General features: G+C 43.0%; 1 protein-coding gene across 1 annotated transcript in view; it reads right to left on the reverse strand.

The window, feature by feature from the left end:
- KDM5B (lysine demethylase 5B) overlaps positions 1 to 16,274 on the reverse strand; it is a 71,097-nt gene that overhangs the window by 36,439 nt on the left and 18,384 nt on the right. The window contains exons 2-5 of the mRNA XM_066239520.1: positions 9,023 to 9,100; positions 7,592 to 7,714; positions 5,127 to 5,297; positions 487 to 621 (exon numbers count right to left, since the gene is read on the reverse strand). Of these exons, the coding sequence (XP_066095617.1) occupies positions 487 to 621; positions 5,127 to 5,297; positions 7,592 to 7,714; positions 9,023 to 9,100 (507 nt within the window). The remainder of the gene's footprint in view (positions 1 to 486; positions 622 to 5,126; positions 5,298 to 7,591; positions 7,715 to 9,022; positions 9,101 to 16,274) is intronic.

A 16,274-nucleotide genomic window follows, 5' to 3' on the forward strand; every position in this document is an offset into this window, starting at 1 on the left:
CTTTTTGGCTGAGAGAGCCATGAACGCCACATATTTTAAAATGTAATTCTGTGAGAGTCATACAAGACCCGTGTTCGTTACGCATTATTCAATAAAAATTTGGTGTTGTCCCAGAGGACAGCTGTGATTGGCTCCAGCCACCCGCAATCATGAACATGAGCGGTAGGAAATGAATGGGATTGTAATACATGAGAATGTTTTATATTTTTAACATTTTTTTTTATTTAAGATTTGTCTGTGAGCCAGATGCAGCCATCAAAAGAGCCACATCTGGCTTGCGAGCCATGGGTTCCCAACCCCTGGTCTAGGCAGTATAAACCTAGAGCCAGTTCCTGGATCCCTTCTCCCTCTGACAGCACAACTCCCCCAGATATAAGGCCAGAAGACACATAAGTCCTCTGGAAGCGTGAGCCAGGTCTGACCCCACGGAGAGTGTGTGCAGCAAAACCCAGTGTCAGAAAGACACTGACTCTGGAAGCCTCTCACCTCTGCTCTCATGCGTTTCGCTCGCCGGGCAGGGGGACACGTCTCCAAGGGTGGCACAGACTGCCTCTGGGGAATGTCGTGCGGTTTATACTCCTTGTCCTTTGTGTCTGTGGCCAGGTTTGGCTTTTGCAAACACTAGAAATAAAACACAAGTATACTGAAGAATTTCTCCTTTTTAAATCTTAGACAATCTCACTGAATTTTTTAAAGACATTTTTAACAATTATTTACGTACATACGTAACAGGTCTGCAATTTTAAAAATCTTAATAAATACAAAGACATGTCTGCAGTTGCCCCCACACACACACACACACAAGTATAGCAGCTTTAACATTTATTAGCAAGTGAATGGTGTTCCCTGATTCCTTTAGTTGTGAATGTCATCAGGTTAGAAGAGACCACTGTGGGCTCAAGGAATTCCCAATGAGCCAGCAATTATCCCTGCTTGCAAGTGCCAATTAATCAAATGCCCACACTGTCCTAAAGGCCCCTTAAAAGTTCCCTCTGAACTTTTCCATACTGAAAATATCTTTTAAAAGTGCTTAGATTAATAAAATATAAAATCGTATAAGTTTTCTAAATTTTACAATCCTGTAGTTTGTGGCAATATTCTGTTATTAAAAGTATCACCTGAATTGAGAAAACAGGTCATTTGACTCAAATATTCTCCTTTATTAGGGCTTCCTACAAAGTCTAACTCAAAAGGCAAAGGTTAATATGTAAAGTAGGACCCTGGTCCGCTGGTTCAGTGGCAGGGCTGGTTCAGTGGCAGAGCATCAGCCTGGAGTATGGATGTTCTGGGCTGGATTCCTGGTCAGGGCACACAGGAGAAGCAACCATCTGCTTCTCTACTCCTCAACCCTTCTCTTTCTCTCTCCCCCTCCCGCAGCCATGGCTCAACTGGTTTGAGTGAGTTGACCCTAGGAACTGAGTATGGTTGCATGTAGCTTCTGCCTCAGACACTAAAAATAGCTTGCTTACCAAGCAATGGCCCTAGATGGGCAGAGCATTGCCCCCCAGTGGGCTTTCCTGGTGGATCCCAGTCTAGGGGCATATAGGATTATGCCTATCTCCCCTCCTCTCACCAAAAGAAAAAAAAAAAAAAGAAAAGAAAAAGAAAGAAAATAGTGCGTTTGTTACATTAATGAATCTGCATTGACACACCATCATCAACATAAATCTGTAGATTACATGAAGATTCACTCTTGATGATGCACACTCTATGAGTTTGGACAAATGTATAATGACATACCCACCACTATAGCACCATCCAGAATAGTCTCACTGCCCTAAAACTCCTCTTGCTCTGCCTCCTCACCCCTCCCACCCCAATGCCCTGGCAATCACTAGTTTTTTTACTATCCCCAGTTTTGCCTTTTCTAGAAGGTCATGGAGTTGTAATTATTCACTAAGAAGCCTTCTGAGATTGGCTTCTTCCACTTAGTGATATACATTTAAGGTTCCACCGTGTCCTTTCATGGCTGGAGAGCTCATTTGTTTTTCCTGCTGAATAATATTTAATTGTCTGAAAATACCAGGTTATTTATCCATTCACCTGCTGAAGGACGTCTTGGTTGCTTCCACGTTTTGGCAATTATGAATAAAGCTATTGTAAACATCCATGTGCAGGTCTTTGTGTAGGCATAAGTTTTCAATTCCTCTGGGTAAATATCAAGGAACACAAACACTGGATCCCATGCTAACAGTAAGTTGCCTTCTCTAACAACCACCAGACAGCCTGCACATCGGCTGTACTAGCTGCTCCTCCACCAGCAGTGGATGGGAGTTCCTGGTCCTCCACCTCCTCACCAGCACTTGTGTTATCAATGCTCAGGATTTTGACCCCTTCCTGATGGGTATGTAGTAGTATTTCATTATTATTTTTCAATTTCTTAAAAAATATATGTATTCCAATTTTCCTTTCTTCTAAGAATTATTTTCAAAATTCAGAAACATTAAAATTTATGTACAAAGAACACCCATCACAGTATTATTATAATAAAAGAAATCAAAACCAACCTAAACAGTCAACAATAAGAAAAATCAAATCAAGATCTAGATATAAAAATAAAATGCCAGGGTAATTTTAATACTTCAAAAGTATTCAAGGACATTGCAAATGCTCATGATACGTTAAGTAGAAAAGAAGCAGAATTCATTATGTGTATGAAGAATAAAACTTCGTCTATGTACATGCATAAAAACAGACAAGAGAATCAGAAGTGATTTTCTTTGCATCATATGTCCCTTTGTTTTTAATTTCCTGCAATCTGCCTAGAACATACTTGGTACATGCCAGGCAGGCCCTTCACAGATATTTACCTGTGTTGCAGACATAATGTTTTGTTGTTGTTGTTGTTTTTACAGGGACAGAGAGAAAGTCAGAGAGAGGGATAGACAGGGACAGACAGACAGGAACGGAGAGAGATGAGAAGCATCAATTATCAGTTTTTCTTTGCGACACTTTAGTTGTTCATTGATTGCTTTCTCATATGTGCCTTGACCGTGGGCCTTCAGCAGACCAAGTAACCTCTTGCTCGAGCCAGCAACGTTGGGTCCAAGCTGGTGAGCTTTTTGCTTAAGCCAGATGAGCCCATGCTCAAGCTGGTGACCTCAGGTCTCGAACCTGGGTCGTCGGCATCCTAGTCTGACACTCTATCCACTGCGCCACCGCCTGGTCAGGCGCAGACATGTTTGTATAGGGCATCTTTATCTATTCATTTCAGACTCCATACAAATGCTTATGTGCTTTTCCACTGTGATACTACACTGCCCCTTTAACTGAACAGAGGAGATGTTTCTACAATGCTGCACTTCATCAAGCAGGTAGACTCTCCCCCTTATTCACCGTAATTGTCACACTGAGCTAGGACAGTTAATAAGCAGAAACTCTACTGTGGGCAACTATCTAGAGCTGACTATAAAACAGAGGTATAGGCCCTGGCCGGTTGGCTCAGTGGTAGAGCGTCGGCCTGGCGTGCAGGAGTCTCGGGTTCGATTCCCGGCCAGGGCACACAGGAGAAGCGCCCATCTGCTTCTCCACTCCTCCCCCTCTTTCCTCTCCCGCAGCCAAGGCTCCATTGCAGCAAAGATGGCCCAGGCGCTGAGGATGGCTCCTTGGCCCCTGCCCCAGGAGCTAGAGTGGCTCTGGTTCGACACAACGACGCCCGGAGGGGCAGAGCCTCGCCCCCTGGTGGGCAGAGCCTCGCCCCTGGTGGGCATGCCGGGCGGATCCCGGTCGGGCGCATGCGGGAGTTTGTCTGACTGTCTCTCCCTGTTTCCAGCTTCAGAAAAATACAAAAAACAAAAAACAAAACAAAACAAAACAGAGGCATAAAGGTTCCACTTACAATGTTCTAAACAGTATCATTCATGAGTTCATGAAACATTCATACAATGTACATCTAAAAAAAAATACACTCTCCAGTCATGTCCTTCTAGGCTGAAAAGCAAGTGCATCTGGAGGCAGGCGGTGTGTTTGTACTGAGTCAAATTTTCATTAGTAGCTGACCCCTGAATCTACATCATCTTCTACCTCTACAGCACAGTAACAATTCTGAAAAGTACAGGGCTCACTGCTCTCAAGTATCTCAAAGGGTGTAGACAGAACATGATATTCTTTTTTACTTACAAGAGCCTTCAAGTGGAAGTTTTTTTGTTTTTGTTTTTGTTTTTGTATTTGTATTTTTCTGAAGTTGGAAACGAGGAGGCAATCAGACAGACTCCCGCATGCGCCCGACCAGGATCCACCTGGCACTCCCACCAGGGGGCGATGCTCTGCCCATCTGGGGCGTTGCTCTGTTGTGACCAGAGCCATTCTAGCGCCTGAGGCAGAGGCCATAGAGCCACCCCCAGCGCCCAGGCCAACCTTGCTCCAATGGAGCTTTGGCTGTGGGAGGGGAAGAGAGAGACAGAGAGGAAGGAGAGGGGGAGGGGTGGAGAAGCAGATGGGCGCTCCTCCTGTGTGCCCTGGCCGGGAATTGAACCTGGGACTCCTGCACGCCAGGCCAATGTTCTACCACTAAGCCAACCGGCCAGGGCTCAAGTGGAAGTTTTTATGCTATCATTTTACTTGTAAGTTTTTATCTGAATAATTTGGCAAATACTATCTTTGTATGGAAACAAACATGGCTACGTAGGAACAATGAGAAGCGGGATCCATCAGTTATCCAGTATCATTAAGTCCCCAGACATTTACCAATATCAGCACTCTTCTTAAAAATTGCTTTGGAGACCTCAGTGAGCAAAACAGAACAGGTCGGCATGTTATCCCACCTGTTCAACCTTCATGTGACCAGCAGGAAAGCACTAAAAGCACCGGGTGAATGCAAAAGCATAAGCCATGACGTGTGGACAATGGTCAACTCCTCATTGTAAGGAAGAAACATGTACAGTGACCTTAATATAGATTTCAGCTTTTGACAGCAAGCATATTTACTTTAAAACCTGACTCATCCCAAACTCAAACTTCTAAGTATTGTTGCTCTCAAAACAGAACAAAAACACTGGAGGAATAATTCACAAAAAAAGTCTTATAAACAATGTCTTCTACACATAATCAAGGCCTTTTCATTCCCTGTAGAGGCAATGTACCAGCAAGCAGTGAAATAAGAGTTTAAGACCAGCTGCAATACTCACCCTCAAACTGTCTCCAGACAGGAACAAGTTGTAGGGGTTGAGGATTCGCTCATAATGCCCTCTGATATGGGAGCCCACAGCTTTGCCAGGAGCAAAGCCCATCTTGGTGGCAATTTTGGTCCATTTTCTATCCTTGCAAACAACTGCAAATCCACCTTCTTCTGCAACTAACTGTTAAATGAAATGGCAAAATAAATTAAAAATATCTACATGGGCCCTGGCCGGTTGGCTCTGCGGTAGAGCGTCCGCCTGGCGTGCGGGGGACTCAGGTTCGATTCCCACTAGGAGAGGCGCCCATTTGCTTCTCCACCCCCTCCCTCCTTCCTCTCTGCCTCTCTCTTCCCCTCCTGTAGCCAAGACTCCATTGGAGCAAAGATGGCTCGGGCGCTGGGGATGGCTCCTTGGCCTCTGCCCCAGGCGCTAGAGTGGCTCTGGTTGCGGCAGAGCGACGCCCCAGAGGGGCAGAGCATCGCCCCCTGGTGGGCAGAGCGTTGCCCCTTGTGGGCGTGCCGGGTGGATCCCGGTCAGGCGCATGTGGGAGTCTGTCTCTCCCCGTTTCCAGCTTCAGAAAAATACAAAAATAAATAAATAAAAATTAAAAAAAAAATCTACATGGAAACCACTTCTAATTCCCTCATACCTAGGTCTGACTCCCAAAACAACATGTTCTTGGCTAAGGTAATCTTTTAAAAATATTTTCTAAGCCAAAAGAAAACATATATACACAATTATTTTTAAGCTAGAAAAATAAAGCATCATGCCTGACCAGGCAGTGGCACAGTGGATAGACCATCAGCCTGGGACGCTGAGCACCCAGGTTCAAAACCCCAAGGTTGCCAGCTTGAGTACGGGCTCATCCAACTTGAGTGCAGGGTCGCTGGCTTGAGCTCAAAGGTCGCTAGCTTGAGCAACAGGTCACTGGCTCAGCTTGAAGCCCCTCAGTCAAGGACATATGAGAAAGCAATCAATGAACAACTAAGGTGCCACAACAAAGAACTGATGCTTCTCCCTTCCTGTCTGTCCCTGTCTGTCCCCTTCTCTCTCTCAAAAAAAAGAAAAAAAAAGCATCATTTTTGACTGCATACTCCATATATATACATTTTGTAACCCCCAACAGGTACTTTCCCAAAGCAGTCAAGATTTCCTGTGAGGACCCGACCAGTGGAGGCACAGTGGATAGTCTGTCAACCTGGGACCATGACCCAAGGTCACCAGTTTGAACATGGGGTCGCTGGCTTGAGCACAGGATCATCAACATGATCCCAAGGTCACTGGCTTGAGCTCAGCTGGAGTCCCCAGTCAAGGCACATATGAGAAGCAATCAATGATCAATGAACAACTAAAATAAATGACACAAGTACAAGTTGATGCTTCTCATCCCTTCCTCCTTCCCTCCTTCCCTCTCAAAACAAATAATATTTTCTGGGAGAGATAAGATTACCTATTAAATCTCTAACAAAGGAAAGGTCCAATCAGTAACCCTTAAAACTCTCCACATGCTAAGTAGGAAGGACAGCAGTGTGTTTGGTGGAAAGAGTGTAGGCTTTATTTATTTATTTATTTATTTATTTTTGTATTTTTCTGAAGCTGGAAATGGGGAGAGACAGTCAGACAGACTCCCGCATGCGGCCGACCGGGATCCACCTGGCACGCCCACCAGGGGCGACGCTCTGCCCACCAGGGGGCGATGCTCTGCCAGGACCAGAGCCACTCTAGCGCCTGGGGCAGGGGCCAAGGAGCCATCCCCAGCGCCTGGGCCATCTTTGCTCCAATGGAGCCTTAGCTGCGGGAGGGGAAGAGAGAGACAGAGAGGAAGGAGGGGAGGGGGTGGAGAAGCAAATGGGCACTTCTCCTATGTGCCCTGGCCGGGAATCAAACCCGGGTTCCCCGCACGCCAGGCCGATGCTCTACCACTGAGCCAACTGGCCAGGGCCAAGAGTGTAGGCTTTAGATTGACATGAACCTGAAGTTAAGGTATTAAATTATGACTCAGCCTTTTTAGCCTGGTCAATTTCCTCCCTGAGCCTCAGCTGTCTTATCTGTAATAAAACAGAATGGAGTATCTTCCAGGATTATTGTGAACTTAAAAAAACAAACAAAAAAACAGGTGGCAAGAAAATATTTCACCAGACTCTCAGCCATGACAAGTAAAAGAAAAAAAGAGCCTGATCAAACTAAACTGAATGAAGAATTTCATTTTACCCATTGCAAACAATTAAGTTTTTTTTTTAATGTATTACTAGAGAGAGAGAGAGAGAGAGAGAGAGAGAGAGAGAAACATGAATCTGTTTCTGTATGTGCCCTGACTGGGGACTGAACTGGCAACTTCTGCATATTGGGACAATGCTTCAGCCAACTGAGCTATCTGACCAGGGCTTAAGTTTGTGCTTTCAGGCAAAAAAAAAGATCACATTCATGCTGTCAGAATCATTATTAAATGACAGAGATAGTCATTAGCCTTTTACCTTATTAAGCTGAAACAAGTCCAAGATCTTTCTCTCTACATGTGGGATTTTCAGAGTACTTCCCTGTAACTCCCAGTACTTGGCAATCTGGTCCAGGAAATTCAATTTTACACGGGTTTGAGCCTAAATGACAAAGAATTGTGTTTTAATCTTATTTTAAAGTTCCTGTGCATGTGATATTTTCATTCTTGAACATTTAAGTGTAATACCACTTCTGAATTCAATAAAGTACCAAAGCTATGTAAAATAAAGCTGGTTAAATAATTAAATAGTAACTCAACAAAAATTTAATTCCACTTCTACCACCTGCTAGCAAAACTCATAAACCCTCCCATAACATAAGCAGACACTCTGGTTGGTGCTGCATTTAAGGTGAACTGCAATCACAATGTCGTTATTGGTTCAAGTTACATAACAAGTCAGCTCTGTATGCTCCCCTTGGTCTCTTTATAAGTTAGGGACTTTAAAGGCTTGTTCTCAAGTACAAAATTTCTTATCTGCTCACACACAAATGTAAAAACAAACTGACAACAGTGATTCTATATAAATTTTAGTAAGTTCTGATATCTGAAAGATCACCAGGGAAACTTTCTTAAATGTTATTCCTTTAACAGATTATTACTGTTGTCTGCAAGTCATCTAAAAAAATTTTTGTCCTTTTTCTTTTCCTTCCTTGCAAAATATTAGTCACACAGTTCTAGAAGTTTTCAACTCACACAAGAACAAAACTGATAGTAATATTCAGATGTCCCCAACCACATTTCAAGACCTCAAAGTTAGTGCTCATCTCTTATCTTTCAAGCTCAACTTGAAAATAGATATCCTAAATACTACAACCACCAGTATCCAGAGAATTCCAGTGGACACACTTTTCATTTAAGAATACTGGTTTAGTACAGAAAAACAAAATATGGTTTGGTTCAATACAAAAACCGAATCAGCAAAATATTAACATAAACAACTTGCCCCATTATCAATGTCCAAACCTTATTCACCCCTCCTTTAGGATTTCAGTAGCACAGGGACTGAAGAAACACTTCCTCTTCTCTAGAGATTAGTCTGCATTGCTCACTCCTTGGGAAATAAAGGTATTGTTATATCTGGAGTGAAGATACATATTTGGAAGAAAATTAGAGCCGAATGATCTTTCCTTTAGATGGGTCTCAAAGTACATTCCTTTTAAAACCAATAAATTCTAGTGGTTGTCACCTAAATTTAGAAGGATTTAAATGAATGACTAGGCCAACGAGCAAGAAAAATCAGTATTTTTAATGAGATGTGGTTTGCTGCAAAGGCCTTACTGCCATTTACCATGATTATCAGTTATCGGCCATATCTTAGCTTCACTAAAACCACCAGATTTCTGATGGAGCCCTCTTCAAAGAAGGCCCCTCTGGAATTCAGGCAACCAGACAGTTGTTAATACATTACCTCCAATTCATTCAGCCTCTGGATACGTGGGGTAAAATGAAGTTTGTCAACATCACATGCAAAGGGCGGCTGCCAATCCTAGGAGATACATAAAGCTTTTATTAGAAGAACTTATAATGCTGACACTTTAAATGCTGCGTTACATAAATAACATTATCTCTAAACAAACAGAAAAAAACACAGGGCAGTAGTTTTAAGTAACACATGAGAAATACAATTTTAAAAACTACTTTCTTATCAATATAATGGTTTTATGTCAGTGGAATGTCCTTAAGACACAGGCACAAAGTAGAAATAGGCACATCATTAATTATTGTAAATCCCCATGTATAATAAGAAAACAAATATACTATTTAATAGCCCGTAAATGGAGTCCAATGGCCATGCCCTGAGGGCTGTCATCAGGAAAGCTCTGTTAATACAGAAGACTTCCTTCACTGTATTCCAAACAGAAATAAAATGAATTAGGTAAGGCAGCTATTTCTCCTTGGTTTTCTACTTCCCTCAGGGTAGGCTTGGCACCAAGCAGCTGTTACTGGCTGCCCACTGGTTCAAAGTCTAAGATCTCCTGCCTGACTGGTGGTAGCACAGCAGATAGAGCACTGACCTGGCATACTGAAGTACCAGGTTCAAAACCCCAAGCTCGCTGGCTTGAGCAAGGGGATCACTGGCTCAGCTTGAGCCCCTCCCCCAGGTCAAGGCAGGTAGGTATGAAAAGCAATCAATGAACAACTAAAGTGATGCAACTATGAATTGATGCTTCTCATCTTTGTACCTCTCTCTCATAAAAAAAAAAAGTCTAAGATCTCCCATCCTTAGTGAGTCACTAGTAAAAACTTATTTTTGAGGACTTTCTTTTTAGACTATGAAATCACACTTTTATACCGTAAATCAGAGGTTCCTAAATTATATATAAACATAACTGCATGTTGATTTTTCTGGGCTGGCTTTCATAAAAATTTTTGCACCTTCAAATTTTTATCTCATTGCTCCTACCTGCCTTTCTTTTCCATCCCTTCTCCTTGTACTTGAGACATTACAGTGGATGAGACACCTCTTGCTCAGAATGACAAGAGGCTACATAGTACAGAAAACAAAGAACAATGCACACAAAGTGGAAGACTTAATTTGTAAAGTATAAATAGCTACTTTTAGGACTATGAGGAAATTGAAATTACAAATATAGAGATTTTCATTGCAAAACAAAAATAACAGTAATTTATTACATTAAGTTCTAACCACTGAAACAAAATTTTCCTCTAGCAAAACGCTGCAACCTCAGCTTTCAAGGAGCACTTGACCTCTCTCACCTTTACCTTTCAGGACTCTCCTCTCTCCCTCCAACCTAACACTAGCTGCTAACTAGCACTTTTCATCATAGCATTTTCAACAAAGGTTAAAGGGCTCCCCCAGAGTTCCTGTTACTTCTGCAATGCTCTTTTTTTTTTTCTTTGACAGAAACAGAGAGACAGAGAGAGGGACAGATAGGAACAGAAAGACTGGAAGGGAGAGAGATGAGATGCATCAAATCTTCGTTGCAACTCCTTAGTTGTTCATTGATTGCTTTCTCATATGTGCCTTAAACGGGAGGCTCCAACAGAGCGAGTGACCCCTTGCTCACGTCAATGAGCTCAGGGTCTCGAACCTGAGTCCTCCATGTCCTAGTCCGATGCTCTATCCACTGCACTACCACCTGGTCAGGCTGCAATGCTCATTTTTAAAGCACTGTGACACCATTACCTTTTCCTTGTACAGTAAAACAGATGTTAAGGAGAACAGGCTCCTGAGTCACACTGTGTGGCTTTGTCATAAGTAATCTTCCTGCCCTCTCAGTACAGGTAAAAAGGGAAACTCCTATAGATAGATCAGGCCTGGTAAAAGCTATGAGTTTTCAGTTTTATAGAACTACTTATTTTTTTAAAAGAATGTTCTAATTTCTGAATATTAAATACTCAAAAAGGAAAAGCACTGTTTCTATGGGCCATCAATTAGCAAATAAAAACAGAATGACAAAAAAGGGGCATGCCATGATATTTACAGTTTAAGCATTAGTCCCAGCAAGTTCTTCTTTAACTATTTTAATAAAACTTAGCAGTAATAACCTGTATTTGCAGGGCCTCTAAATGACTTTAACTTATTGTCAAAACCATGTGAAAATATAAAATGGTCTTGGCCTGACCTGTGGTGGCGCAGTGGATAAAGCGTCCACCTGGAAATGCTGAGGTCGCCAGTTCGAAACCCTGGGCTTGCCTAATCAAGGCACATATGGGAGTTGATGCTTCCAGCTCTCCCCCCCCCTTCTCTCTCTGTCTCTCCCTCTCCTCTCTAAAATGAATAAATAAAAAATTTAAATATATATAAATCTAAATAAAATGGTTTTCCCATCAACATTGCTTCCCAAACCTCAAAGCAAGTTTTCTTCTGAGAGACACTTGACAGGAACAACTAAGTACCATCTTGTTTATAAACAAGAGAGTAAGGGAAGAAGTACATCACACGGAGACCTTCTTATGCTTCCAAAATGTCTCCAACACATGTCCACCAAAGTTACCGACTAGTGTGATTCAGACAGATTTTTGGCATATCCCCAAAGTCGTATCAAACCTATAATGGAAGCATCCTTTTAAAATTCACCAAGGATTCTAAGAAAGCTAAATAAATGCCCAGAACAAACATTTTCCATTCCAGTGAGCTGGCATCACGATGGGTCACAATGACAAGATAGAAGGAAAGCAATATTTCTTTCAGGTTACTTACAAACAGCTCATGGCACATAAGCCACTGAATGGACCAGAAGCAACGTCAGATCTTCTCCCCTAAAGCAATTATGATTGGTCCAAAATCACACATCTACACCAAACCACATCATGATCAGCTAGCTACCTGCCAGTTTTCCCTAGAGAAATTTGCTAGTAAGTAGTTTTGATTGCTTTCTTTCATACCTAGGATCCCAGTGACAATAAGACAAATTTCTGCTAGAAAACTGAGGTTGGCCCTGACCAGTTAGCTTAGTCGGTTAAAGTATCATCTGGAAATGACAACGTTGTAGGTTCGATCCCCAGTTAGGGCACACACCAGAAGCAACCAATAAATGCACAACTGAGTGGAACAACAAATGAAGGCTTCCCTTCCGCCTCTCTTCTCTCTCTCATCCTCTCTCTCTAAAAATCAGTAAATTAAAAAAAGAATTACACCCTGGCTGAATAGCTCAGTTGGAGCGTCATTCAGAAACACAGAGGTTGCAGGTTCAATTCCCAGTCAGAGCACATACAGGAACAGCTCTGTCTCTGTTTCTCCTTCCCTCTCTCTAACAAAAACACAAAAGGGAAGGGGAAAGGGAAGGGGAAGGAAGAAAAAAAAGAAGAGAGAAGAGAGAAAACTGAGCTGCAAAGGTTAAGAAAAGATGACATACTTCAGAAAGATTCCAAAAATGATTTGTTTGTTAGGAGAAGGGGTTTAGGAAAATGGGTAGACTCTGCCCCTCAACCTTCCCTCAACAACACCCAAACCAACCTGGGCAGCAAGGGCAGGGAAAGGTAAACACCCCACATCCTAACTTTAAGGCTCATTAGATCTGTAAATACACGCTCTCTACTTCAGCCCTTCACAAACTGATCACTCTCCGAGATTCAAAATCAATTTCAGGAAAGGGACAGTAGTGACACTAAAAATCAGTCTAAGCCTCAGAGAAGATTTTTTTTTTTAATTTCTTTTTTTTTTTTAATTTTTTTACAGAGACAGAGAGAGAGTCAGAGAGAGGAATAGACAGGGATAGATAGATGAGAAGCATCAACCATCAGTTTTTTGTTGCCGTTGCGACACCTTAGTTGTTCATTGATTGCTTTCTCATATGTGCCTTGACCGTGGGCCTTCAGAAGACCAAGTAACCCCTTGCTCGAGCCAGCGACCTTGGGTCCAAGCTGGTGAGCTTTTGCTCAAACCAGGTGAGCCTGCACTCAAGCTGGAGACCTCGGGGTCTCAAACCTGGGTCCTCTGCATCCCAGTCCGACGCTCTATCCACTGCGCCACCGCCTGGTCAGGCTCAGAGAGGATATTAAAAGATACTAAAAATCTTTATTTTGCTTGATGTTCCATCAAAAGACACATTTGCAATTGTACTAAAAAAGAAAAAAAAAATAGCAAACCATGCATTTTACTAGATGCAAATATTTAAAAGCTATTTAATCCTGCTGCAATTAAAATATATTAACTGCAAGTTGAACATTAAAAGTACAAAAATGGCCTGACCAGGCGGTGGCACAGTGAATAGAGCGTCAGACTGGGATGCGGAAGGACCCAGGTTCGAGACCCCGAGGTCACCAGCTTGATGAGCACGGGTTCATCTGGCTTGAGCAAAAAGTTTACCAGCTTGGACCCAAGGTCGCTGGCTTGAGCAAGGGGTTACTCGGTCTGCTGAAACCCCATGGTCAAGGCACATATGAGAAAGCAATCAATGAACAACTAAGGTGTCACAATGAAAAACTGATGATTGATGCTTCTCATCACTCTCCGTTCCTGTCTGCCCCTATCCATCCCTCTCTCTGACACTGTAAAAAAAAAATAAAACTAAAAGTACAAAAATGATTTTAGAATATATATGATGCCCAACAGCCATATTTGAAAAAAAAAAAAAAAAAGTGAAACTTGAAACTGAACTGGAATTGCTAGGAAACTGTCCATTTTTCCCACAGCCAGACCCTTTAACTGGCATGGCCAACAATTTTTGCCCCCGGGCCAGATTAGAAAGAAAACATTTTTCACGGGCTGGACAAAATATTAAAATTAATAAATGTTAGCCCTGGCCAGTTGGCTCAGTGGTAGAGCGTCGGCCTGGCGTGCAGGAGTCTCGGGTTCGATTCCCAGCCAGGGCACACAGGAGAAGCACTCATCCGCTTCTCCACCCTTCCCCCTCTCCTTTCTCTCTGTCTCTCTCTTCCCCTCCTGCAGCCAAGGAGCAAAGTTGGCCCGGGCACTGAGGATGGCTCTGTGGCCTCTGCCTCAGGCGCTAGAATGGCTCTGGTCGCAACAGAGCGACGCCCCAGATGGGCAGAGCATCACCCCCTGGTGGGCGTGCCGGGTGGATCCCGGTTGGGCCCATGCAGGAGTCTGTCTGACTGCCTCCCCGTTTCCAACTTCAGAAAAATACAAAAAAAAAATTATCTGATAAAAACACCCTCTTATTTTGTTTTAAGACTGAATCATGGCTTCTTCGAGTAGGAGTAAATATAAGAACAGTCCTGACACCTTCTGTTATACAACGTCAAAGGCGCAATATTTCATCATTTTTGAGACGTGCATATATTGCCTATTTTCAAGTTCCCCTTGGCGATCAAGACAAGAATTGGGCTGCTCATATTGTGTGTCATAACTGTGAGGAAATGTTTCGTGACTGTACAAAAGGAAAACGCAAAGGAATGTCTTTTGGTATTCCCATGGTTTGGCGTGAACCTAAGGACCACAGCAGTGACTGTTATTTCTGTCTGATCCATACAAAAGGCATAGGTAAGAAAAAATGGCATATGATCGCATATCCTAATATTCCTTCAGCAATACGACCTATCCCACACTCTGAGACACTTCCGGTTCCAGTTTTCGATGGTTTTATTTTTCTAAGGATGAAGAAAGTGAACATGGTGATCAAGTGTATTTTGATAAGATGCATGAGGAAATGGATGTAGAATCTGAAGGGTCTTCTTCTGATGCCAAGCAGTCATTAACCACTCAGCAGTTTAGCCAACCCAAATTGAATGTCTTAGTAAGAATGACATAAAAATTGTCCTCGACTTTCTGAAGTATGAAGAGCATAACTGGATCATTTGTGTAGATCTTTTTTTTTTTAATTTTATGTATGTATTTATTTATTTATTTATTTTCAGAGGCACAGAATGAGTCAGAGAGAGGGATAGACAGGGACAGACAGACAGGAATGGAGAGAGATGAGAAGCATCAATCATTAGTTTTTCATTGCACGTTACAACACCTTAGTTGTTCATTGATCGCTTTCTCATATGTGCCTTGACTGCGGGCCTTCAGCAGACCGAGTAACCCCTTGCTGGAGCCAGTGGCCTTGGGTTCAAGCTGGTGGGCTTTTGCTCAAACCAGATGAGCCAGTGCTCAAGCTGGCGACCTCTGGGTCTCGAACCTGGGTCCTCTGCATTCCAGTCCGATGCTCTATCCACTGCACCACCGCCTGGTCAGGCTCATTTGTGTAGATCTTAAAATGGTAAATTTCCTGCTAGGACAACAGAGAGGTTTCACGAAGTGGCCTTGCTTTCTGTGTTTGTGGGACAGTCGCGCTCGGAAGAAACACTGGACACAGAAGGAATGGCCGAAATGTGAAGCTCTGGAAGTGGGGATGCAAAATATTGTGAATGAACCTGTAGTTAATCGAGACAGGATCATTTTCCCCCCACTTCACATCAAACTTGGCTTAATGAAGCAGTCTGTTCAGGCTTTGAATAGAGAAAGTGAATGCTTTCAACATATTATTTCTGCTTTTGAATTGTCTTTCGAGAAGATAAAAGCAGGTGTATTTGATACAAATCACCTCATACGTGAGGAAAAATTTGCCAGGAAGATGAATAAGGAGGAGAAAGCAGCATGGCAGTCTTTTGTGGCAGTTACAAAGAACTTCCTTGGCAACAAAAAAGCAGAAAACTACGAACTTCTGGTTCAAAGGATGCTGTTGGCTTTCCGCAACATTGGATATAACATGAGTGTTAAGATTCACTTCCTGAACAGTCACCTTGATAAGTTTCCCGAAAATCTTGGGAGCTGTTAGTGATGAGCAGACTACTGCTGGAGCATCAAACGATACTGTCCTCAACAAGTACACAAACTCAAGAGCTACAAAAGCAAATTTTTGCCTGAATAGAATTTAAATAAGTTTTGCACAAATTCTATGATTAAAGTAAGTGTCTTTTTTTTTTTTTTTGTATTTTTCTGAAGCCAGAAACGGGAGAAACAGTCAGACAGACTCCCGCATGCGCCCAACCGACCGGGATCCACCTGCATGCCCACCAGGGGGCGATGCTCTGCTCCTCTGGGGCGTCGCTCTGGCGACCAGAGCCACTCTAGCGCCTGGGGCAGAGGCCAAGGAGCCATCCCCAGCGCCCGGGCCATCTTTACTCCAATGGAGCCTTGACTGCGGGAGGGGAAGAGAGACAGAGAGCAAGGGGAGGGTGGAGAAGCAAATGGGCACTTCTCCTATGTGCCCTGGCCGGGAATCGAACCCAGGTCCCCCGCACGCCAG

Source organism: Saccopteryx bilineata, chromosome 1 (assembly GCF_036850765.1).
Source record: "Saccopteryx bilineata isolate mSacBil1 chromosome 1, mSacBil1_pri_phased_curated, whole genome shotgun sequence".
Taxonomy (NCBI): Eukaryota; Metazoa; Chordata; class Mammalia; order Chiroptera; family Emballonuridae; genus Saccopteryx; species Saccopteryx bilineata.